The sequence below is a fragment of the Ambystoma mexicanum genome, chromosome 1q (genome assembly GCF_040938575.1).
Source record: "Ambystoma mexicanum isolate Mex_15411 chromosome 1q, UKY_AmexF1_1, whole genome shotgun sequence".
Classification (NCBI taxonomy): domain Eukaryota; kingdom Metazoa; phylum Chordata; class Amphibia; order Caudata; family Ambystomatidae; genus Ambystoma; species Ambystoma mexicanum.
The window spans coordinates 551,507,567-551,530,934 of NC_090922.1; the positions used below are offsets into that span (position 1 = coordinate 551,507,567).

At 45.2% G+C, this 23,368-nt stretch overlaps 1 protein-coding gene across 2 annotated transcripts in view; it reads right to left on the reverse strand.

The window, feature by feature from the left end:
- The window catches only part of LOC138531401 (carcinoembryonic antigen-related cell adhesion molecule 6-like), a 338,712-nt gene that overhangs the window by 9,535 nt on the left and 305,809 nt on the right, over positions 1-23,368 (reverse strand). The window contains exons 6-7 of one of the 2 annotated variants that reach the window (XM_069640989.1): positions 20,880-20,923; positions 12,873-12,913 (exon numbers count right to left, since the gene is read on the reverse strand). In XM_069640989.1, coding sequence (XP_069497090.1) covers positions 12,891-12,913; positions 20,880-20,923 — 67 coding nt within the window. In that variant the 3' untranslated portion in view covers positions 12,873-12,890. The remainder of the gene's footprint in view (positions 1-12,872; positions 12,914-20,879; positions 20,924-23,368) is intronic. The other variant, XM_069640988.1, reaches the window with a different exon arrangement.

Below are 23,368 nucleotides of genomic sequence, written 5' to 3' on the forward strand. Positions count from 1 at the left end.
GGGTCTGGGGGACTGTTGGAACAAGCCCTTGTGTCATCCTCTTCTGGATCTCCGACACCACGGTATGGAGAATTGATAGGATGGCCAGAAACACATCCCTTGGCAGAACTGGTGTAAACGGAACAGTAGTCCCCGTGCCTTCCTCATCGCCATCAACTTCGTCGCTGTTGTCTTCTTCACGTCCTCATGGACCGTGTGTAGTGACTCCATATCCTCATCCTCCGTGGATGAAATTTCCATGGCTTGTGACACGGCCTGCAACTGATCCAGGACCTCTGCCTTTTTCCACCCTGAGGGGTTGGAGCCGTATTCTGGGGCAGTGTCCCCTTCACCGGAGTGCTGGTAGACCTTGTCAAAGTCATGGTGGTGGCTACACGCCTCGTAGGGAGGGATACCTTTGGTTGCGGTGGGGGCTACCCACTCAGGGTCAGTCCCTTTAGCTTTCAAAAAAGTAGCCACCACCAGCTCTATCGTCGACCAAGACTTTTCCTCTGCTGCCTGGGCATGACTAGTCCTGCCATGGCTGTTTGTGCTTGAATGGTGTGGGTGTGTGTAGAGTAAGTGCACAGAAATGTTTGCCGGGAGTCAGTTGAAGAGGGAAGGGTGGAATAGACAAATGAGGGGTACAAGTAGTGACGGAAAAGTAAACATTGCTCAGCTAGATGCTGGGGGGAAATCAGCCGAAGCCATGATCTGGCGGACCCTTAAATGCAGCGGTAATAGTGCTACTGCCGCATTTAAGGGTTACCGCCAGACTCGTGATGAGGCCCTAAGTCTCAGGATGGGTGAGTGATCGGAAGTCGGCAATGAGCACCCCCGAATACGCTTATACAAATGTATATAAACAATACATATACATTTATTATAGGCCTTAAGAATTAAACACAAATAAACCACAGTAATATAAAACATTTACCACATGTGCCTTTCACTATTTTACATATATATAATTACGTTTCGTCTAATCCAGTAAAGGGGAAAACACTGCCACAACCTGCGACAGAAGGGTATGTTAACACAAATATAGCAATAGGCAGTTCTTCAGAATCGATCCCTAACTTAAGCAGTCCAGCCATACGAAGTGGGAAACCTTATGCTCAAAAGTAAAGTAGTGCATTGAAAACGCGCGGCCATGCGTAATGAGAGAAAACAGGTCCTCTTCAAGGAGCTGTAACAGTTCAGGAAGGGTCTTGAGGTGATGAAGAACAGTGTCCTTCTATACAAGGAGGTTATACCCTTGCAGGTAGAGTGCCTTTCAGGTTTCGGGAATAGATAGAGAGTGCAGGCTAGCCCGGCTAAGGTGACTATCTTTTTAGGAGTTCTCTTGTGTAAAGAACAATGGCTGTGCCAGGGTGCCACCACTAACTGATGCAAGTACTCACCGATCCTTGACACAGTCCGGGCCAAGCTTTGCCAGTCTAGTTCAGGTTGCTTGTATGTTCAACCCCTGCAGTTACACATCGCTCTGGCTTTCAGTGGCTGCGGGGCGGGACAATCATATGTGACGAGACAGTAGCCTTTTCTCAGCTCTCGATGAAGAAAAGAGGACAGTTCCAGTACAGCACGGCTCAGGGCACAGGTGAGCAAGTCTTCCACAATGACTGTCACCACAGCAGTGCGACACATGGACCGCAGATTATCGGGGCATGGTGCACTCTCTTAAATCACAACCCAGAGGGCCCAGTACCACAAGCTGGTGATTCCATAAGTCTTGAGTGTCAACTTGGGACAACAGCGCTCCTAGGCGATACCCTGTGTTAGAGCTGGTGAGTTCGCTGGATGACCCAGGAACATTTCCAAAGAGGCTCTATTGGAGGGTAATCAGGAGGTGCCGAGAGTAGTTGTTCCCAATACTCCAATGTGTTGAAGTGCCCTTGCAGGCCTTCAGTGACTGATGCAGAAACAGGGGGCCAATGGGACAACAGTGGGTTCAGGGTGCCAAACCTTCCAGCATATCTCCGACGGTTCCATGGGTCTGTTTAGCATTTCAGGTTACTTGCCTCCTTCTGTAGTTCGGTGTGAACTTCAGATGATTGACCTGGAATGGATGCAGAGCACCTTCTCTTATCCGAGATGCATTTTGCGCTCAAATCTGGGATGCCCAATCGAAGATCTGCTCTCATGCATGCATGCCAGACATGGACCAATCACGGGCCACGGTGGTCCCAGTCATTCAGACATACCAGACATACTGGCACCAGTAGTGTGGATTGGGACCAGACAGTCCCAATCCTCTTCTTGGGCACTAGCACACGCAACATAAAGGAGCCCGCGAAAGTTGCGGTTTTCGTGGGAGGCTGAATGCCGGAAGAAGGAATTCCTGGATCAGCTTGACCAGGCAAAGGGACAAAATGGCCAAAGGACAGAACAAAAGACTTCGGGGCATAGCCATTATTGACACTGGCCACAGTATTGAGCCAAACACGATAAACGCTATGTGTTTCATTAAAAAGAAATAAAAATACTTTAAAAGTAAACTGCTGCTACCAGTTAATCCTAGGCACACTTGTGCAATCGCCCAAAAATCCTTAGAGGGCGTCTAGGGACATAAACAAAAGGATCCCTATGTGTGGTACTGTAAGGTAAATTGCACATAGATAAAAGTGACCAAAAAATGGCAACATAGTCAAAGACTAAGGGAAACATAGTTTCCCAGTACTGACAGCCTGAAGGACGTGTCAGTTTCCCAATAACAGATTAGCAAAAGCCCAGAAGAAGCGCAGCTGAAGGCTGTGCTCCACTGGAAAAAGTCAGGTTAGGTAAGCCAAATAAAAGCGAAAAGTTTGGGGGGGTCCATAAATGGAGGGAAAATTGCACCCAAGGGAAATCTTTCCTAACACCCATACTGTATGTTTAATCCACTGATTAACAACAAACACATATCTATTTATATGTGTTGGAAGAAAATCACCACTTGAGAGCCTTCTCTTGCTCCCTTATGAAATAGACATGCCCCCTCACAAGTAACCAATCGTGGAGGATAGCTCAGGGGCAAGGTGTCTGTCTTGGAGGCAAGCCAACCCAGCGCAAAAAAGGTTTGAATCCGGATCCCGTGCTTAGAAACCACTTGTTGGTATCACGTGAATAATAAATTAACAATTATAATTATCAGTGTTTTATTGTTATGCCAGACCTTTAATTTGAGAGTAGCAATTCTGAGCTGCCAATGTCACCATGTTGACGTGCTAAACATTATTGTACACGTCTCATCTGCTTAAGAGTTACATGCAAGGAGAGAATGTGTTTGAATGGATACATTGTTAGCTGTGAAATAGGGCCAAGAACCTCAGCCTCACCACTTGACCTAATTATGACTTCATGCTAATCCTGCCGTCACACTTGCCTCAATTACATTATCCACCAAACGTGCCAACATATGGAAACAAGCTTTACCTAGAATAAACCACTGAATGAAAAACACAAAAGTGTACATAGGTCAAAAGTTGCTCTGGGTTAGGTTATTGTACTGATGGAAGTTGCATGATGCTGTGGAATCATCAGAAAACTCTATGCTCAGGTTCAAGTTTTAACCATCTTTAATATCACACAAGGAAAGGTTGGATGAAGGCCTAGATCATGGGTGCACAACATACGGCCCGCGGGCCAAGTGCGGCCCGTGATGCTGCTGGACGCGGCCCGGCAGGGTTGAAGACTTTCCTAATGGAAGGCGGCCCGCAAGCAGCAAAGGTCGCCCTCCATTAAGAAAGTCTTTGTTTTCCTTGCCGGGCCGTGAGTCACGCAGTGTGTGTGTGTATGCTGCCAGGGAAGCTGGGGCTCAGTGACCTAATCTGCCCTGGCAGGGGTGCAGAGTAGGGGGGGCTGCGGGGCCCTCCTCCCCCCCCACCCCCGGCAGAATGAAGTCGGGGCTGAGCAATCCCCACCCCCCCCCACGGGCCGCACAGAAGAGGGGCAGTATGGATGGCCCTTTGTTCCATCCATACTGTCTCTCTCTGGTGGCCCGGGTAAAAGCCGGAGAAAAAAGATGTTTAAAAATGGAGGGACGGATGCAAAGCAAGAGGCTCTTGTTTTGCATCTGTCCCTCCATTTCTAAAAATCGTTTTGGGTTGGGTATACTTCTACATCTGTGCACCGGGGTGCACAGATGTAGAGGTACACCCAACCCAAAACGATTTGGGCAGTGCCAGAAGCCTCGCCAGCGTTCCAGGACGTCTGGGTAAGTACATGGTGGGGGGGCTGTATGTTTGTGTGTGTGTCTGTCTCGGCTCCGTCCTGTGTTTTTTGTTTTTGTATGTATGTTGAGATGCGGAGGTGGGGGTGTGTGTATGGGTGTGTTTGTATTTGTATGTCTGCAGTGTATGTTGAGATGCGGAGGTGGGGGGGGTGTCGGGTGTCTATGGGTGTGTTTGTATTTGTTATGTCTGCAGTGTATGTTGAGATGCGGGGGTGGGGTGTGTGTCGGGTCTGCTTGAATGTGTTTGTGTGCAAGTGCAGTGTATGTTGAGATGCTGGGGGGAGGAGGGTGTCGGGTCTGCCTGAATGTTGAATGTTTGTTGTTGTGTGAAAGTGCATGTTGAGATGCGGGGGTGGGGTGAGTGTCGGGTCTGCCTGAATGTGTTTGTGTGCAAGTTCAGTGTGTGTTGAGATGCGGGGGTGGGGTGAGTGTCGGGTCTGCCTGAATGTGTTTGTGTGCAAGTGCTGTGTGTGTTGAGATGCGGGGGTGGGGTGAGTGTCGGGTCTGCCTGAATGTGTTTGTGTGCAAGTTCAGTGTATGTTGAGATGCAGGGGTGGGGTGTGTGTCAGGTCTGCCTGAATGTGTTTGTGTGCAAGTTCAGTGTATGTTGAGATGCGGGGGTGGGGTGTGTGTCGGGTCTGCCTGAATGTGTTTGTGTGCAAGTGCAGTGTATGTTGAGATGCGGAGAGAGGGTGTGTGTCGGGTCTGCCTGAATGTGTTTGTGTGCAAGTGCAGTTTGTGTTGAGATGCGGACGGGGGGTGTGTGTCGGGTCTGCCTGAATGTTTGTTGTTGTGTGAAAGTGCATGTTGAGATGCGGGTGTGGGGTGTGTGTCGGGTCTGCCTGAATGTGTTTGTGGGCAAGTGCAGTGTATGTTGAGATGTGGGGGGGTGGTGGGGTCGGGTCTGCCTGAATGTGTTTGTGTGCAAGTGCAGTGTATGTTGAGATGCTGGGAGGGTGGGGGTGGGGGGGCTAGGGGGGTGGGGTCGGGTCTGCCTGAATGTTTGTTGTTGTTGTGTGCACGTTCAGTGTATGTTGAGATGTGGGGGGTCCGAGTCTGTATGCGTGCATGCTTGCGAGTTTGTGTGCTGAGTTGGGGGGGCTCGAGTTTGTATGGGTGCATGGTGTATGCTTGTGGGTTTGTGAGCTGAGTTGGGGGTGGGGGTTCGGGTCTGTATGGGTGCATGGTGTATGCTTGTGGGTTTGTGTGCTGAGTTGGGGGGTGGGGGTTCGGGTCTGTATGGGTGCATGGTGTATACTTGTTAGTTTGTATGCAGGGGTGGGGGGGTTGGGGTCTGTATGAGTATGGGGCATAGTGTTTGCATGAGGGGTGGGTGTCATGGGGCATAGTGTTTGGTTGAGGGGTGGGTGTCTTGGAGCATAGTGTTTGCATGAGGGGTCGGGACCATGGGGCATAGTGTTTGGTTGAGGGGTGGGTGTCTTGGGGCATAGTGTTTGCATGAGGGGTCGGGGCCATGGGGCATAGTGTTTGCTTGAGCGGTGGGTGTCTTGGGGCATAGTGTTTGCATGAGGGGTGGGTGCCTTGGGGCATTGTGTTTGCATGAGGGGTGGGTGTCTTGGGGCATAGTGTTTGCATGAGGGGTGGGTGTCTTGAGGCATAGTGTTTGCTTGAGGGGTGGGTGTCTTGGGGCATAGTGTTTGAATGAGGGGTCGGGGCCATGGGGCATAGTGTTTGCTTGAGGGGTGGGTGTCTTGGGGCAGAGTGTTTGCATGAGGGGTGGGTGTCTTGGGGCATAGTGTTTGCATGATGGGTGGGGGCCATGGGGCATAGTGTTTGCATGAGGGGTGGGTGTCATGGGGCATAGTGTTTGGTTGAGGGGTGGGAGCCATGGGGCATAGTGTTTGCTTGAGGGGTGGGTGTCTTGGGGCATAGTGTTTGCATGAGGGGTGGGGGCCATGGGGCATAGTGTTTGCATGAGGGGTGGGTGTCATGGGGCATAGTGTTTGGTTGAGGGGTGGGAGCCATGGGGCATAGTGTTTGCTTGAGGGGTGGGTGTCTTGGGGCATAGTGTTTGCATGAGGGGTGGGGGCCATGGGGCATAGTGTTTGCATGAGGGGTGGGTGTCATGGGGCATAGTGTTTGGTTGAGGGGTGGGAGCCATGGGGCATAGTGTTTGCTTGAGGGGTGGGTGTCTTGGGGCATAGTGTTTGCATGAGGGGTGGGGGCCATGGGGCATAGTGTTTGCATGAGGGGTGGGTGTCATGGGGCATAGTGTTTGGGGGTGGGAGCCATGGGGCATAGTGTTTGCTTGAGGGGTGGGGGCTATGGGGCATAGTGTTTAATAAAAATAGGGGGTTGAAAAAGCCTCCTGCCACACCACGCCCCACCGCGCCTACCGCCCCACCCACATTTACTTTTTGGCCCACTATAGCCATCATGTAAGGTACTTTCGGCCCTCTGTCAAAATCAGTTGTGCACCCCTGGCCTAGATGGATGGAAATAGGAAATGCAACGCAATGTAAAGTGGTCTTATATTGTGCCTTGCTATGCATGTCTCAGTAAGAAAAGACGGGTGGGGTTGTTATTGAGATAACAGGAGCAGCAGATGTGAAACCGGTGCTATTGATGGGTGCAAGTCATGTTGAATAAGTCGCCTTATAAATGTATAAATAAATAAATAAATAATTAAGTCAAAAGTACCCGTGACTTGAGTGCCCTTCTGCTTCTATGGGTTTAGTGGAGACACTTGTGCTCATGTTATCCAAAGGGAAGAAACCAAGATCTGATGGACTACTGAGCTTTGGATCTGGTTAGCTGGTCCTGTGGGTGAGTATGATGAGGCTGAAGAGGAGGGCTTGGTCATAAAGAGGACAGCTTGGTCATAGATCTGTTAATTTTCCCGTGGTACTGACTCGTCCTGCCATGGCTTTTTGTGCTTGAATGGTGTGGGTGTGTGTAGAGTAAGTGCACAGAAATGTTTGCCGGGAGTCAGTTGAAGAGGTTAGGGTGGAATAGACAAATGAGGGGTACAAGTAGTGACGGAAAAGTAAACATTGCTCAACATCCGATAATGAGGTAGTGGGCTGCACCCAGAGAAGGAATATATGTAACTAGATAAATAGTCCATTGAGATTCTGATGGAGTTGGATCCCCAGTTTTATAGCTATGATCTGAAGGTTAGTTGGCCTTCTTCTATGTCAGCTTTGATCAACTCCAGGCTTTTAGCGCTGAAAAAATGTTGGACTGTCATGAGATAAAGTTGCATGCAATGATTCTAAATATAGGCACATTTTTTCTCAGGAATACTAATGAGGGGTTGTTACAAAGCAGCCTCCTTGGACACGCAGGTGAGATTCTTCAAGTAAGCGTTATTCATAGTTACTTCACAAGCTGTCCCATCAGCCAGGCTAGCTTCCACCAACTGACAGTCCTAGAACCTTGACACAGCATTCACACCAACACATTCCATCACAGCACACCAACATTCTCTCAGCTCATCATGCACATCCATACATTGCAAGCACTTCACAATGCAATATCCTGAAAACCCATTAGAAGTCCGACCCTACAGGCCTGGAGTTGGATAACCCTGTTCAATGTGGTGGTGTTAGGGCAGTTAGTCCCAGAGTATGGTTGTGGGAGGTAGAAGGAACATACTATGTGCCATATACGGTTGACGCCTTGCACTGTTACCAGTGTATTGTTGCTGGATTGGAGCATGCTTGATTATGTGTAGTGTGTGCATTTCCTTGTGAGGGACCCCGTCGTGATATGTGTGGTGATTGATGCAAAGTGTTTTGAAGTGGATCCTGCATTTCATTGTGAGCCAGTGGAGTGTGCATGCGGCTGGGGTGATGTGCTCAAATGCTTTCAGCCTGAGGATTAATCTGTCTGCCGTATTTGGTCCCCCAGTAAATGCTCTTGGTGCTGTCAATTCTTTATACTAAAAGTGCAGTGATCATCGTCCAGCCCATGAAGGTCAGGTAGTGCAGGATGCATTGGATTGTATGGAGTTTGAAGCAGCATTTTACGATACATTCGACTTGTGCTTCTAGTGTAAGTTTGCTGTCCTTCGTGATTCCAACATCCAGTTGAAGTGGGCAGTGGGCAGAATCCCATTCTGACTGGCCAGTGGATTGGCGTAGGGTAAAGTGGAGAAATGTGACAGATAATGAGTTCTGTTTTGGTTGGGTTGGGCTTCAGACTCCTGTCAGCAGAGTCCACGTGTGTGAGGCAAGTGCTGATGTTTTATTTGGTTGCCGTCTGTGTAGTTGAGGCATTTAAGGGCTGAGTTGTTGTTAAGCTCCAATAGCTGGTTCGGGTATATGTTGAAAAGAAGAAGCGAAAAGCCTTTTGTTGTAATACTTATGAGGTTGCTAACCTTTGAACTAAAAGGAAGCATGCAGGTTTTTTTCCCATTTACCTGGAATGAGGTGACTCAAAGGAGGTTGATTCCCGTTACTCAAATGTCCACTCGCCTTGCAGTAGAATCGTATGACTGATGGGAGTCGAAGGTGGTCAAAGTGTCCATAAAGGATGAGTGCAATCCGTGAGTCATTTTCTGTGTTATTTTTAATTATCTCCCATATTCAGACGCGGGGTTCTGTTCTTCTAGTTGGCCTGAATATGTTTTGTGAAACAGTTGGGAAGGTGTTGCTTTCACATATTCCTGTAGCTGTTGATAGATGTATTTCTCAGGGATTCTGGCAATGAACAGTGGCTGGAGAGTATACAACCATCATATTGGGTTTACAGTCAAAAAGTCGAATCCAATAATGTCGAAAGTCAAAAGGTCAAAAACAAAAAGTCAAAAACAAAAATGTCGATTTTTTTTTTTGGTTGGTTTTTTTTCGAAATGGGGGGGTCCCCCCCTCAACCCCCCTTTTTTTTTTTTTTACCCTTTTTTTTTACCCCCAGAGCCCAAAAAAAATCTATAAATAAAAAAATAAAAAATTCAACATTTTGGTTTTCGACTTTTTGGATTCGACATTTTTGTAATTCGACATTATTGTTTCGACCTTATGACTGGACACCATCATATTGCCTGGAAAGAACATTGTTGGTGAAACAATGTTTCTTTTATTTCACACTTTCCAGCATGTTATTGACATGTTGTATGACTGGAGTTTTTAATTATATAATGTTACTAGTCATATGCTTAGATTGCTGTTTGTGGCAGAAACAAATATTGTTGGTCCCAAGAATGCTTTTTTTCAGGGGATATGATGACTAGGAACCATGTTCGATATTCATTGACAGTCAGATGGGTCGTTTTGGTCACCCAGGGGGCCGGAGTCTTAAAGAGGGTTGATGAAAGCAGTGTTGATGGTGAGAGGGAAGGCGCTGTGCTTAATTATGGCCTTGCACAGGGCTAGGAAGGCAGGTGCTAATTCGGGTTGCTTAGTTATCAACATTTAGATGTTTTGGGGGCACAGGTCAAAACAAAATAGGGTGGGCTCACTGTCCTGACTAAGTATACTGTGGCAAGGATAGGAAAACAGGACAGTGGCAAAGAGCAAAGAGTTGGCCCATGCTATCAGACTAAAATACTGGCGCTCTCATACGAAACCTAAATGAATATCCCACACCCTGTCACCTTGGCAGTCGACTTTTGATGGGATACCAGTTGGCTAATCTCCTTTAGGTGCAAGGGTTTCCAACAAAATTGAAAAAGGGTACATGCCAGCGGAATAGTGTCTGGCTTTCCTAGACAGGAACCAGGGTGGTCGAATCCAAAGCTTTTAGTCCGAACCTATTCTCACCCACCAGCGAATCGTCACTCTCCTGGGTTCAAACCCAACACAGGATACGTCCTTATCTGTTCTTTCTAGCTCAATGGTAGCTACCAGAATCTGTATTTATAGCCCCACGCTGGCTAAAAGCACGTCTTCTACTTAGTGGTGTCTGGCCTTGAACAAGCCGAGAGCTAAAGGCCTCTGTGACTGCGCGTATCTACTCTCTCTTTTTCACTCTCTTTCTCTCTCTCCTTTCCCTCTCTCTTTTTCTGTTCTCTCTATTCTTTTTGTTTTCATTCTCGCCCTCTCTCTCCCTTTCTCTCTCTGTTCTGTCTGTTCTTTCTCTCTCTCCCATTCCCACCAGGCACTGAGATGCAGCGCCCAGCTGGTTTACAGAAAATGTTCCCCTTACAGGTGTCCTGCATTTGCCAGAATCTGGGTTATAGCCCAACGCAGGTTATTTACAGAACTTCCCATTGTGCTCTGACTCATGCTTCATGGCGCTCAGGAAGCTGAGGCTTTATGACTGCTCCTCGCTCCTTTCCCTCCTGCACCACCTCTCTGAACAGTCATGCCAACACCCTCAGGGCTTGCAACACTCTGCCTCTTTTTGTACTCCTCATCCACTAAACCACTTATAGCATGGTCGCTTGGCCAAAAAAATCCAGCTTAAGGAAACATCAGAGTGATTGCAGGTAAGTCTTCCACTTCTGGATTTTAATGGTGTTTCTAATCTTCTGATCAGGCACAAAGGCACACTAGTTTTCCATGTCCTTGGTCCTCCTTGCTTGGTCCTCCTTGCTTAGGTAATATCTTGTCTGAACTACATCGATGGTTTACAATCTTGAAGTAACACAGGAGCTCTTTCACTGTAAGGCAACAAATCTGTGCAGTATCTCCCCTCAAACCGCGTGACTACACCGCCAGCCAGGTTAGTATATCTGCGCCGTGAGAACAGTAGTATTGCTCTATATAAGAGTACTTTACATTACATTGCATACCAAAGGGAGGTTTGTGGGCATGCATCTCTGCTGCTCATGAGTGTTTGGTAAGCACTTCCCTTTTTGCATCAATATAGTAGAGCAGTTTGCAAGCTACGCGCGAGTCCGGCATCTTGCGCGTGCCCAGTGTCTCTACCTTGGAACAGTGTTGCATTCTGTGAGCCATGTATCCAGCACACTCAGCTCCTTGCCCATGCATACAATTGTGACCCTTTACTTCTACCATACAAGTTCCTGAGGCTGCTACCTCCTTCTCAGGGGCCTGATGGTGCGGCACTGCTGTGCAGCTGGTGGCTGTTGGGAGGAAAGGCACATAAATATAGGGCTCACCATGCACCGCTACCAGGAGCCGCATCATGCAGTCGGAAGCTTCTCCTGGCCCCCACAGCCACCCATCCCTTCCTAGTGCCCCCACCTAATGTGACATCACACCCGTGTGCATTAAGATTATTGGTGAAACAGGTTGACTCAAATTTACAGTCTTAAAGATTGTGTTTTCAATAAGGTAAACAAGCTTTTCCTATAAAGGAGGGTAGATACATGGAATCCCCTGCAGAAATGCAGGGTGCATACATGCTGTAGCGGATTTAATACATGGTAGCCCCAGATGACCGAGAGGCATTACTAAGGGTGGTCTGGGGAGGTATAACCCTTTTGGGTTTTAGACCCGTAGAAGCTCAGGGGCTACAACCAAAAGACTAGCTAGCCACAAGTCCCAACATTAGCACAGCCCTGATAAGACGATGTTGGTGGTCATTTCGGGGTCATTATGTGCTATTTGACTCATTTAAACAGTGTTCAAACTGTAATAAGGAAAATGTGTTCCAGAGCTGACATTTGGATAGCATCAGGTAGTCCATCTTCCATAGCAGAACTACATTCTGATATATCTATCACATGTATGATGGAAGGAGTACCTACGACAAACTTCATGCTATGAACATAACAGATTGTAGTCCTTCTCTGTTCATGAAGTGTGTTTCTGGCTGGCACTTTGACCAGCACAGCACGTATGAAGTTTAATATGCAAACGGGGAAGGGCACTCAGCCAATCAGGTAGCTGGAAAAAGGGTGAGACTACACTACGCCAGCTCTCTCCAGTCACCCGGGGCCCTTCTCTGAGTGGCACCATCTTGATTGTGGGGATGGAACAGGGAGCCTTTCAATCATGTTTGTGATTGGGGTGCCTAATTTCTATCAGGTGTGCGTGTAGGAGTACCCTAAACACATTGAGCCAGAATTTCCAGATTCGTAATCCAACAAAATAAAATGCTGGATCTGGAAAAACTCATTTGCAGGCTTCCATTGGTTGAGTCAGTTGGACTGCATTAAAAGGAGCAAAAGCCTGGATTCAAGCCCAGGTTGTTAGGACCAGGGGAGAGACACTTACCCCCCTAAAACTACTTGAATGTCTGATAAGGCTGCTTGTTAGGATTGCACTGAATGGCAGAATTAAGGCAAAGGGCTTTGTGGGCAAGCTGACAGAGGACTCTAGGTAGGCTGGGTATGGGGGTAGATCCTAGGGTGGGAGTAGTTAATGGCTTTCACAAGTGCAAATGTTCCATGTTTTAAAGTAGTTTTGCTGACATAAAATGATTTGCCCAAGCTCACTTAATTTGTTCAAGTGGGAAATCTGCTCTCCTCCTCCATATGTGCTTCCCTTCCAAAATCACATGCTCTGCAGCACCTCTTCCAAAGTGTTCTGCTGTCCCGTTCCATCCACTCCACACTACTTTGACTTTCCATGTGCTACTCACTCAGCTTCCCTCCACTCCCCCATTCTCCACAAGGAAACCTATTGTCAAAGCATGAAATATAAAAACGTTGTACTGCAGACCCCTGACCAAGAGTCGGAGCGATGAATCACAATTCATCATGCCATAGGAATAAAAGTTATATTTCTTTTTTTCAACATGCTATTAATGAACTATAAAAACAGTACAGACAGAAAACAAGCAAAATAGTGTGGTAACATCAATTTACCTATCTTCCCTTCCTTTCTCATCTGCTCTCCCCTCGATCTACTATAAAACAGAACAGACTATAAAAGACTATAAACAGACTATAAACAGAACTATACAGAACTATAAAACAGTACAGACAGAAAACAAGCAAAATAGTGTGGTAACATCAATTTACCTATCTTCCCTTCATTTCTCATCTGCTCTCCCCTTTCTATTCAATCTACTCCTCCTTCACCTTTCACCCCAGTTACCTTCAATGAGCTCCCATTGAGCAGCATTCCCAACTACTGCTACTACCGCTACTCCCACCTACCCCCACCATGCCTTCTTGGCCATTGCTCAGAGAATTGACGATGTTGCCTTCTCCTCCTCTATGACGGCTGAGCAACAAGGCCACCAGTACTTATTCAATCTCAGATGGTGTACGCTCAACAATGCCTCCCTGAACACTGTAGCTACTCCCAGTGGGCCACCTGGAGGTTCTTGTGATCACAGAATCCCCTCCAAAATAATGAAGAAATGAATATGACATTTTATTTCTTACAAAATGACATTTCAACACACAAATGTGTATTCTGTGCTACATTTTTGTAGCTCATTGTAATTGAGTTGAGGGCGTAACGGAGTGCTGGCAGGCAGGAGAGAATGCAAATGGTGCAGGTTGAGGGGTTTCCGGCGTTCTGGTTTAGCTCCAAGTGTGGCGTAGCAGGGAGGAGAGGGCCTATATGTCACTATCTGTTTATAATATGCAATTGTCCATGATGACTTCTTGTTTGACGTGTTTGCTTTGAATTGGTGTTGAATGTCGCAATTTAGTCCAATAAATGCATCCTTATATTTTCCAAATAAAGATGTGTTTGTCTATCTTTGGCGGCCCCTGACCCCTGCGCTGCCCATCTAGTAAACACTGAGTGAGGCGTTTTTGGTATAGAGGTTACTGCAAACTGAATCATTTCTAGTGGCACCTTATGTTGTCAGGTAAGGCACAGTGACATTAAATGATTTGCCCAGAATCATACACTTTGGTTAAGTGGCAAAGCCAGAATTAGGGCATGGCCTTAACTTTAGGTACTAGACCACACATCTTCCCAGCTCAAGTTGGTCCAAATATCTGTTGAAGTTTCTTTTTGAATACATAAAATACTACATATTACTTAGAAATGTGCAAGTCACTTGATAAATTAATCTGGAATGTATACATCACTGTAGAAATGTGTGGATGAAAAAGAGTAACGGGGTCATTTTGTTTTGAATCCTATATTGGACGGAGGGGACCACTCATGTTTGCATATGCAATTGTAGATGTTTCCACCATGTACTGGAAAAGTAAATAGCAAAATCGCCTTTGTACTTCACTGTTGCATTACATGTCTGAAGAAATGTAAATTCTTCCCACAATTAACGATAGTCTACTATGGATTCCTTTATGAACCACTTGCTTTTACCAGTTGTAATAGTCTGGAGTTTTTCAAAGGAATTCATTGGTTTTCCACAAGCCTAAAAATACATGCTGGTGGAAAAGCAATCAGATTTGGCAGGGGGACCTTTGAGAGCAGGCAGACCTGTTAAGCCTGCTCTTCTCTCCAACTTCAGCTGCCAAATCATACGAAATCCTGCAGCACATAAAAAGTGGTGCTATGTGCTTTTCTCCATTTAAAGAGAAACAGTAGCCTTAAAGAGGCCTCTGAAGAGGAAGCTTATACTCCATCCAAAAAACTGAGAAATAGAGGATATCCTAAAAAACAAATCAAAAGAGGAGCCAAAAGGGCATTCAACAACAATACGGAAGCCCTACTTGAAGAACAAACTGCCAAAAAACAGACGACAGATTGGTCTGTGTTTCTACCTTTACTAACCATAGCTTAGCTATCCGCAACAATATAAACAAACACTGGAAAATATTTGAACCTACCACATCAAATAGCACATTCTATCCTTTCATACAAAAAAAGTACCTCAATAGGCAACTGCGTGAGTAGAAGCAAACTACAGACAAAGACTTTGACCCCCGAGAGTCTGACCTCCATGTGGGTCTTCACCCCTGCTGTGGGGCACTACCCATGTGGTAATTGCTCCACATGTAAACAAAGTAAAAAATCCAAGGAATTGGACATAGGCATTATTAAAACATGGAAACAGAATTCATTTTCCAATTTTAACACAGATCATGTTGTTTAATAACATGTCCCTGCAGGCTTAATTATATTGGCAAAACCAATAGAAACATTAAGACAAGAATCATCTAACACAGACGCTGCATGAAAAACAAAATTGAAAATGCGCCCATGGTGAAACATTTTATAAGCAAAAACTATGGTTGGGAAGACGTCAACTGGACAGTACAAGTCATAAATGATACCAAATTTTCGAGAGAAGAGAAACTGCTAAAAATAGAACAAGAACGCATTTACATTACAAAGAGTGATATAAGAGGTCTTAACGAGGCCGTGGAATGGCATACATTTAAATAATTAACATTATTCTTCTATCTACCTGCCTGTTACCACCTTAGTCATCTAAAAGGGCTATTCAATGGCTAGGTTTATTTCATGTACTAGGACTACTCCAAACATTACTTAAAGAATGGTATCTGTTCACCAATTAACCTCCTCCTTTTCCAATCCAGCTCCTCTCTACAACTATTCTCGTATAGAGTCAGCTATCTTTGAAGCTAGTTTACCTAATCGAACAGAGTTACAAGATGGCCGCATGGCAATACAACTTGGAAGGCCACCGTCTCTTTCTATTTATGGTCACCATAGTAACCATGGAAAAACACAGTCTGACTCACACAGCGAGAGACCCGTATGGGAGACAGCTCGCCGAAGGTAAGCAATTTTATAAACATTCAATCAGGGACACAGGTAGTGTATTTTACACTTAGATACTGTTAGATTCAGACATTTTACTTATCGACAGACTAGCCGCGGTCTACGCTGAAAGCTCTGGGTACGCCAAAGTCTGACACGGACCGCCACAATACAGTTTTATTTTCCACCAATAACGGCAACCATGTCACAATTACTTAGCAAGATACGCACTGATCGCGCATACTTAAATCATATTGCCTGAAGCCTTAGTCTGGTTAACCACTCGAATGTGCACATTTTTTATATTTTCAAATGAGAGCAAAATAAAGAGACACATCAAACAACCAGATGCAGGTAGTCTTACCACAAGGAACAGCCCGATGCGGTATTCCTACCAAGTGTTAATATCTACTACGGCATTCTACAAGTGTAATGGTACCTTTTACAAACTTCTGAATCCTGGGGGACAAGACAATAATAAAAGCAAGTATTTAATAGAAGGTAGTAATCTAAAACCCACATTTGTGTTTCTTTCGGAGTGCAATTCAATACGGTCTAACTTTAAGACTGAACACTCGACTACCACACCCATTGGCCAGTTTAAGGTAATCAAGATACCATAAACCAGCACAGAGATTATCTACTACCTCCAACCCTAGACTATGCATTAACAGCAAGTGTCAGCTTTCTGTTTTTACCAACGTCTGCACTGTGTGAGCAGCTCTGAATACCACTGATACCACTGATTTTGGATATTGTTTTACCAAAGACTGACTAGACCAAGAACACTATTGTTCTATTACTACAAGCAACCACATTGTTATAATTCCTGAGGAATGTTCACCATTTTAAGGAACTAGACAAAAACATGTCGAGAATCAGCCTAAACCTTAGAGTATAGGCTACATGTGCAGAACTCCACAAACTGAGTCACTGATACTGTACTGGAGACTATAAATTATATATGTTCCAATAATCATTAAGAGCTCTACCTAGAAGAGTTCCACAACCTTATATGGTCTGGTGTCACTATTTTTACAACCCCGGTTTCCCGGGAATCACGGAGGTGGAATGGTGTTAATCCCCATTCCCATTGAGTCCTATCAGACTCAATGGGAATGGGGATCATGGAAACACCGGCAACATCTCGTGATGCTGCCGGTGTTTCCTCGTCCGCCTGCAGGCGGGCGATGTTAAACCCGCCAAGTCATACGTGGCGGGAACCTCACCTCCCGCCTGCAGGAGTCGGGATCAGGCGGTCCGGAAACACCTGATTTGTAAGGAGGCCCATTAAAATGATAGAACCTCACTGTGAGGGCCTGTGAAGCCCCGCTGTTTGTCTTTGAGGGGAGAAAGGCAGAGCAGTGGGGTCCCTTGACCGACTGTTAACTCCACCTCTGATTGAACTCTGCAGGTAATATTTAAATACTGTTTTTAGGTTTAAAAGATGCGCCCCTTTCATACGGTACCATCAAAATGATAGGAAACACTCCTCTATTGTGTTATTTTCCAGGTATTCATGATTAATCTTCTGAAATGAAATTTTTACTGGAGGGTGGAAACAATCCTCCAATCCCACTCTCTGTCATTGGTGGGATCCTACTGCAAATAATTACCATTTATGGCCTAAACACCCAGCTCACAGCACATAACACCTTCTGAACACAAGAAACATGATTTTGTTTGTAAATAAACTCTGTTAATAGTTTCACAAACAGTATGAGGTTATCAAGCCAGTACAGGGCAGGCTAGGCTTCCACACAGACAAAGATTGTGTATATATTGCTGACAAAAAACGTTGTTATAGGGAGTTACGGTTATGTTGCACTAGTAAAAACATATGCAATTCACTTACAAAACAAAATCGTTAAAGGGACGTTATGGGTAAGTTGTACTACTAAAAAGCTATGAAATTCAGTAACAAAAAATGTTGTTAAGGGACGATATGCTTCTATTGCCCTATGAAAAACCTATCAAATTCAGTGCAAAAACTTTTTTGAAGGGACATTACAGTTACTTTGCACTATCCATGTTATGGTTACAAGTAAAACCAAAAAAAACAGAAATTCACCAGTTATGGTAAGCATAAGCAACCATAACTCGCGCCACCACCATTCACTGCAAGGACTAACACCCATGACATCAAAGATGACATCACAAATGTCATTGATGACATCACTGATTGTTAGGAAGAATCATATGCAGTACCCTTTGGGAACACCACACACAATTAAGACTACAAGAGACAGTACAAATTCACCTTTGCTACAAGCCTGTAATACATAGTAAAGTGGTAGCGATGGCTGAGCAGCCAGTCATATCTCAAGAGTAAAGTGAGAAGTAAGTTTTTACATTGTCCATTAGAATAAAGACGGTTTAAAGACTTGCTCTCAATGCACATAAAACATAGTAAAAGAAAGTCTTTCTTCTTTGTGTACCGACAGTCAGACGTGGGTGCTATAAAAAATTATGTCCTGAATTAATGCTCTTAGCATGAATGTCTTAATATTTTTTTTAAAAAAAACACTACTTCCGAGTAGGGCCTGCCTTCCCTAGTGAAGCTTTACATAGTAAAAGAATGTATGTAGTAAAGAAATGCTGGACAAGTGCCTGGACCACTGAATCATGCAGTGTTCATGTGATTCAGCTCAACATATCTCTGTAATTTGGGGTTTATTCATAAACATTCTGTTAGGGAGAATTCTCCAAAATGGCTAATTTCCCTTACCTACTGAGTCCCTCAGCAGATTTGCTGGATTTCTAGGATTTATTTTTTTAACCTGGTAAGAGTGTGAGCCTTTTTTCCCACTCTTACATGTGTTTTGCTGTGTGTGTTTAACATTTTTGTTTTCATAGACTGTGGAGCCTCACCTACTCAATAGGCATCATCTTTTTACTGTGTGTTACACAGCACCTTCAGTGCAGTGACACAGGGTTGAATTTCCACTTTAAACTCCATTTTGTGGGACTGACTACTATATCCCAGATCATGTAAAGTTGCCATTGACTTTATTAGTCTTTTTAAATCCACAGACCCAGTACAAACTATCTTACATAGAGTCCTGGAAAGGGTTAATAGTTATCCCTTGTAGTCTGTTTCTCATGGGACATTATTTCGTTCCCTTTTCATTAAGATTTGGCTGGTGGCAGTAGTATCTACCCTATTTTTCCTACCGTGGTTATTTTAAATAGCCTTGGTATTGTTTTAGGCTATCTTAGTAGCCTCAAACTTAAACCCGCTGGACAGTGGTCGAAGTGTACAAAGAGAAGTAGTGGAACTATGTTCCCTGCTGGCCTGCATCAACACCCCAAAGTCCCATCACCACGCCCCCTCCCACACAAAATACACCCACCCAAACACTTGCACCTGCTGTTTAAGAGAACGTTCAGTGCAGTGCACTGAAAGTGCAAGTTTCAACTTATTCCTACACTTTTATTTTAAAACGAAACCATTCCGGAACGGTTTCTTTTTAAAATAAAAGTATAGGAGCTGTAAATGGTAATTTGAAAAAGTAGAGGAGCACCGCTCCCGACCGCTCCCACTCACTTCGACCACTGCCGCTGGACCATATTGGATCCGGCTGGGTTTATTCGCCATTTCTTTTTGTAAAAGTATTTCTCGTGTTTTACTCTGCGCGCCAAACCAGGTTTGGTTCCTTTGTTCGCCGACCTTTGGCGGGCATCTGCACAGAACCCCTCCTTAGGCACCTGAATGTCTGAGGGGGACAGGGTGTGAGGGAGGGGTTTGAGACTCCCTGCACAGAGTCTCCTTGGAGACCCATGTCGCATTCTGTGTGATTGGCTGTGGTGACTGTCCCGTCGGGACAGCCAACCTGCTGGGTGATTGACAGCCAGGCTGTACGAATGGGGGAAAAGTGCATAAAAAGCAGGTCTCTGGGACTGAGAAGACAGAGTCGCCACTGGATCGAGAGAACCGAAGAGAAGCTGACAGAAGAGTACCTCTACCACGACTGAAACTCCCGGTGAAGCCCTGCTGTGGGTCCGAATATCCAAACTTCGACGACAGGGAAGATCTGCAAGGAATCTTCTCCCCTTGAGCTGGTGGGAACAACCAGTTTGCCAAACAGCAAGCCAGGCCTCCCTCCTCTAGTCGAATTTGCTGTACAGAGCTACAGTGAACCAGATAGCCAGGAGGAACTGACCCTTCTTGGGTTTTAAGGAGCGCACCTTTTATTTGTTGCTTTGCTCTGCTGCTGGTTTCTTCCCTGGGCAGTGCAGGACCCTCCAGTCTTCCTACTTCGTGTCAGTCTGACAGTCGCTTCAGGAACCGTGAACCTGCAGGACCTGCCAGGAATGTCTGCCTCAGCTACAGCCTTCTTCTCCTTTTACGGTACTGTTCAAATCTAGTCGTTGGTTTCGTCCGACCTCGGTAAAAGTGTTTGAAATCTTTTGCCAATCTGAGGGCTTGCCCTTCTCTACTCTTTAAAGTAACTTTTCGCCCGACCAACTTCGTTCTGAACTCTTAGCAAAGACTTAACCACAAACTACTCTGAACTGTGTGATCCTCTGCAAAGACTTTCGTCCATTGACTTTGGCCCAGGCCTCTTGATTTGATTTCCTCACTGTAGTTACTTTTTCTAGATTGCCCTGCTTACTTACTTGGTGGTGCTGCTCAACCTTTGTATAACTTTGTCTTTCCCTCCCTTTTAAATTACTGGAGTGCCATTTTGCTCACACTTCATTTTGAGCTTAACTTGTCCAGAATCTATTGGGTGTGGTGTGGTGTATTAAGATTGTGATTTTTCAACTGCTTGATAATAGTGAAATGTTTTATAACTGATGTGTAAATAAATGTATATTCTTTTACTCAGAAACCTTGAGTCATTGTTTGTTTGAACCATAGTAATTGCTGTCCTTTGTGTAACTATTGATACTGCTCACTTTACTCTTGAGATAAGTCTGGCTGCTCAGCCATCGCTACAACTTTACTGTGTAGTACAGACTTGTACCAAAGGTGAATTTGTACTGTCACTTGTAGTCCTAATTGTGTGTGGTGTTCCCAAAGGGTACTGCATATGATTCGGCCTAACACATTCCCTTAGGAGTCTTTCTGAGAGGCACTTGTTATTTGGTGGGCATGCCACATCCAAATTCCCCAGACTCAAGAACCACTCTAGTGAGCTCCATATGCTCCAAAGTTGCTCATGGCTACAGGGAAGACCTGTCATGCAATGGGCAAAATAAATTCTACTTACTGTTGTTCTTTTGGGTCTCTTTCGTGTTCTCAGTTGCTGTGGATCTATAGAAAAAGAAGAGAATGGATCTTAAGTTCGTAGCAAAATAAAGGTGTTGTGTATTCCTCAGTTTTTGTTTTCTAGAAGCTACAGTTTGTCTACCTTACATTCCAAAGCTTTGATTTGCCTGAATAGAAGGGCACATTTTGACTGCACTTGCCAGGGCAACAATACTGATGGAGACAGCCCTGGTTAAACCACTGCATTCCTCTGAGTCCCAGTTCCAACACTCCCACATATCCATGCACTTTTGCAGCCCTGTCAGCACCTTGGGGGCCTCAGAGAGCACAAACAGAGTGAAGAGGAAGAGGAGCCTGATCTCAATGAATTCTAGACGAATGCCAACGGTACCTCGATCCCAGCATCTGGAGTCCAGAATCTTCTGATCCTCTCTCCCAGCAGCCTTGACTTGCCACAGAGTGACAACATCTTTCTCTGTACATATTTCTAAAGCATTGACAACACAGGCCAACCTCCTAATTCTGCAGACTGCACATGATTCCGCCGCACTTTGAGGAATGTTCATGAGCTGATTCAGTAGACATACATGTTTTTCAATATTACAGTGTCCCAATACCCCAGCGCATATGCTTGACCTATACATACTTAAATGCCTTCTCGTTTGCGTTTTGATATAAACCAGTCTGACCATGACTGGGCAGGCTCACTACATTAATAAGCATATCCGACTTTTGGGTCACGTTGGTGGTGTGGAGTTCTTGATGGGTAAACAAACAGAGACCATTGGTATTCCTTGTTTCACCCTTACGCAGCACAGGCCAACCACACACCACACGTATGAAAGGCTTGAGCAGTGCAATCAGATGAAGGAACGCATCCAACATTGTAAGTTATGTTATGATATGCTGATTTATACTGCGCACCGCTACCACCCATGGGCAGTCTATAGGCGCTCCAGGAAACGTTTAAATAGTGCTATTTCCCAAACACAGTAAAGAATGGGAATGCACATTCATATCATCGAAGCACAATATAATTCAAGCAAATGTAATTGTATAATTAACACAAAGACGCTTTAGACAATCCCACAAAGGAAACCCAAGAGAAATGACTGGAAACGTTTCCAACAGAAAGGCAAAGGGGCACTTTGTGGAACATTGTTCTGCAATGGGAAAAGTAAACAATAGAACAATTACGTTTTGATCTGGTTATCCAGAATGGGGTAACAGCCTCAATGTTTGTAACCCTTGTGCTCTCATGGTCGAATACAAGGGTCATGTTTGCCCTGCTCCTAAAAGTGACCTTTTTCATGTAAGCCCAGGTGCACCTGCCAGTCCTCCAGATGGTTCTCCTTGGTGATTTTTCACTGTCAAGTCAAACACAAGACATTTCCTGAACGCTTCAAGTGCACTTCCAAGCATTGTACCAGGCCGTGGGCCTTCTAGGAGTGCAATGACTGGTCTTGAATTCCTATGTACTCGGAAACATACCCTGTCACCACAGCTGGAACTTTGAGAAAAAGTAAGGCCTGATGTCCCAGGAATAGGTTGTGGAGTTTTCATCTCCAGCTTCCGTAACCAGTCCTGTGGCAAAGCAGGGAGGCAACCCTTGAGCAGATTCCAAGCAAAGCACCTGCCAAGGCAGGCAACTGGTCCTTCCGGCTCAGTTTATCCAGGTACAATCATCCTTTCAGTCCAAAGTCCAGTGATGCTATACATGAGTCACCCACCAGCAGGGATTCTTAAAACTGCTTATGCAATATCTAAGTCTAGGAACCTGGGACCAATCCTGGCTAACCCTAATTTAATGTCCAGACAACATATTTTCACACTTATCTCACTTCCTTTGCATGGGGATCATAGTTTTTTCCCCACCAGTAAACTAAAATGATGGAGGTCTTCAACCAGTGGGAATGGACTTTCTGAATGGAAATTGCCTGCCACCAGACTTCAAAGGGCCACCAGAGGAACTGGTACAACCTACTGTCTTTGAAGCCATCCAGTGTGGCTTGTCTTCCCTCCGAACAATGGAATCACCGCCCTTCTCAATGTAGCATCCAATTGTGAAGTGCCAAGCAATTCAGCCAGTCTGCTTTTTTTCAGGGTTTAACTACTTCTAGCAACATTCATGAAACAGATCGCTCTAAGATATTGGCAATGCTTTGGAAAGTGTCCTTTTTCCTTTCCTGTGGGTGGCAAGGATGGACAGCGAGGCAAAGCTGCAGAGAGGGCGGTGAACTAGAACATGACACAGGCGACACTTAAATGATGTTGAAGAGAATCATGTTCATGTCAGTATTATTTTCATGCAAAATATTAATTTGAAACAAGAAAAGGGGTTAAAGGACACAAAGGTGAAACCGGAGTACAAAAATAGTTAAGTATATACTGCCCATTGTATAGCATATGGCTATGTACCAGGAGTTTTGTCTGTTGTGGGACTTGGCCTGTGCAGAGGGTGCTTGTTGTTGGGGCTTAAGTGGTGAACCT